At 58.9% G+C, this 2535-nt stretch overlaps 1 protein-coding gene across 1 annotated transcript in view; it reads right to left on the bottom strand.

The window, feature by feature from the left end:
* Positions 1-695: 695 nt before the first annotated feature.
* The window catches only part of CD248 (CD248 molecule), a 4414-nt gene continuing 2574 nt past the window's right edge, over positions 696-2535 (bottom strand). Inside the window, exon 3 of the mRNA XM_006771691.2 lies at positions 696-2529. Coding sequence (XP_006771754.1) covers positions 977-2529 — 1553 coding nt within the window. The 3' untranslated portion in view covers positions 696-976. The remainder of the gene's footprint in view (positions 2530-2535) is intronic.

Here is a 2535-nt window from a genome sequence, read left to right as displayed (position 1 = left end):
CTGCACTCCCAGGATCACCAGGCCCCAGGCTTACCTTTAACCTTTAAACCCCAGTTTGGCTCCAGGTCAGCAGAAGCCCTCATTCCAGAACCCTCCCCCAGATTCAGCCCTACCTTCTTGGAGTTTTGGTATAAAGAACAAATAAGGAATTCTCCTTCCCAAACCTCCCACTCCCTGGATTTCTGTGTAACTTTGGGCAAGGCTCTGCCCCCTCTGTGCTACTTCCCTGAGAATCTCTGAAGCATGCCTTCCCTTAAGGCAGCGGTTCTCAACCTGTAGGTCGCGACCCTTTTGGGGGTCGAACGACCCTTTCATAGGGGTCGCCTAAGACCATCGGAAAACACATATTGAATATATAATTACATATTGTTTTTGTGATGAATCACTATGCTTTAATGATGTGCAATTTGTAACAATGAAAATACATCCTGCATATCAGATATTGACATGACGATTCATAACAGTAGCAACATTACAGTTATGACGTAGCAACGAAAATAATTTTATGGTTGGGGGTCACCACCACATGAGGAACTGTATTAAAGGGTCGCGACATTAGGAAGCTTGAGAACCACTGCCTTAAGGGGTCTTACCTTATTTCCTTGGGGACCCAGCTAAGCTGAAGGAAGTTCCCCTTCTTTTTTTTTCTGAATCCTCCCAGACCCACCTCTCAGGCGCCAATGGGGGTCGGAAGCTTTGGATGAGGTTGGCACCCGGTTTATTGGAGGAGACCCCAGCACCCGCCCCCTGAGATCCTGGGGGCTTTGGCATCCCCTCTGTCGTAAGTGCCAGACCAAGGAGCAGAGTTGTCACGAGTCAAGTCTAATGGTTGACTGAGAGGAGTCTGGCTGTGCCCCGGGGAGCAGGAAGCCCTCTGTCCATCTGGGCAACCCCCATGGGTCACTGGTACAGTCTGGGCCACGTGTCCAATGCATGCCCCTTCCCCTTCCCCCACAGAGTGGGGTGCTGTGCCCCATCACACGCTGGTTCTGCAGGTCTGCACTCCTGTGAGGCTGCCCCGGTGGGGCATGGGTTCTGTTGGGCCCTTGTTCCCAGAGTGGGTGACCCAGCGATAGCAGTCCGTGATGCGCTTGTTGGGCACATGGGGGCCACAGCGGGTGCAGTACACAATGCCCAGTGCGAGTAGGACCACCAAGAAGACGCAGGTTGGCACTAGGAGTGCCACCAGCAGCCACCGGTCATCCCTCCGGCTTCGGCCTGCAGGACTGGCCTCCCCCAGGGCTGTGGGGCCTGCTGTGGGGGTTGCTGAGGGCATTGGGGTCAGCTGGGGATCAGAGGCACCTCCTCTTGGTACCTGTGGGGTTTTGGAGTAAGTGTGTGTAGGGCTGGAGGGAGCATTCTGGTTAGTGGGACTCTGAGGGGGCAGGGGAGTGTGAAGGACTGGGGGCTGGGTGGCAGCAGGCACAGGGACTTGATGGGCAGGGGACCTGGAGGTAGTGGTCCGAGACGGCTGGACAGTCAAGGTTCTGGGAAGGTGGGTGGCCTGGGCTTTGAGAACCGGGACATCTGGGGCCACAGGGGACTGGTGAGCACTGGAGGTGGTGGCCAGAGGGGTGTGGTTAGCTGGGATTCCAGACCAATGAGTGGTGGCCTGGGAATCAGCCACCTGGGTGTCCGGAAACATGGGGGACTGATGGGCAGTGGACAGTTCAGGGTATTTGGCTGAGACAACTGGGGGCGGAGGGGCAGGGGGCCGTGCTGGGCTAGTGGCAGAGATGATGGGAGGTTGGTGGACAGAGGGCAGATCTGGATAGTTGGCTGAAATCATGGGGAACTGGTGGTCAGGGCGCAAAGCCGGGTGCATGGCAGGGATCCTGGGGGGCTCCGGGGCAGGGGCCAGGGGTGGGTGTGTGGCAGAAATGATAGAAGGTTGGTGGGCAGAAGGCAGTGTCGGACGTGTGGCAGAGACCACCACGGGCCGGGTGACGGGGAGCACTGAGGAGTGATAGGGGGCCCTGGGAGCACTGAGGGGGGGAGGCCAGGTAGGGTCCAGGTAGAGCATCTGTGGCTCTCGGTCCTCTGGGAAGCTAGGCCCATAGGCCAGGCCAAAGTCAGGCGGCTGTGTGGCCTCCATCCACGGCATCCCAGGCATCTCTGTCCAGCCGTCATCGAAGTCCTCCCAGGCCTCACCTTCGTCCTCTTCATCCTCTCTGTCATCCAGCAGCTCCTCCCCAAGGTCCTGGGAAGCCCGACCACCCACATCCCCAGCAGGGCTGCAGCTGATGCCGTCCGCCTCCAGCTCGTGGCCCTCGCTGCAGTAGCACTCAAAGCCGCCGACGTAGTTGACACACATCTGCTGGCACACGCCGGCGATCTGGCACTCATCCGTGTCGAGGCAGCGATGGAGCTCGTCCTCAGCCGGCCGGAAACCCAGGCGACAGTGGCAGGTGTAGCCCTCTGGCCCGCCAGGCTCACACTGATGTTCACACGGGGCCTGGGCACAGGGGTTCTCGCAGCTGCGCCCGTCCGCGGCCAGCCGGAGGCCTTCAGCGCAGTGACAGGACACATGACCGT

The sequence above is a fragment of the Myotis davidii genome, unplaced genomic scaffold, assembly GCF_000327345.1.
Source record: "Myotis davidii unplaced genomic scaffold, ASM32734v1 scaffold425, whole genome shotgun sequence".
Taxonomy (NCBI): domain Eukaryota; kingdom Metazoa; phylum Chordata; class Mammalia; order Chiroptera; family Vespertilionidae; genus Myotis; species Myotis davidii.
This window is presented reverse-complemented; position numbering and strand designations above follow the sequence as displayed.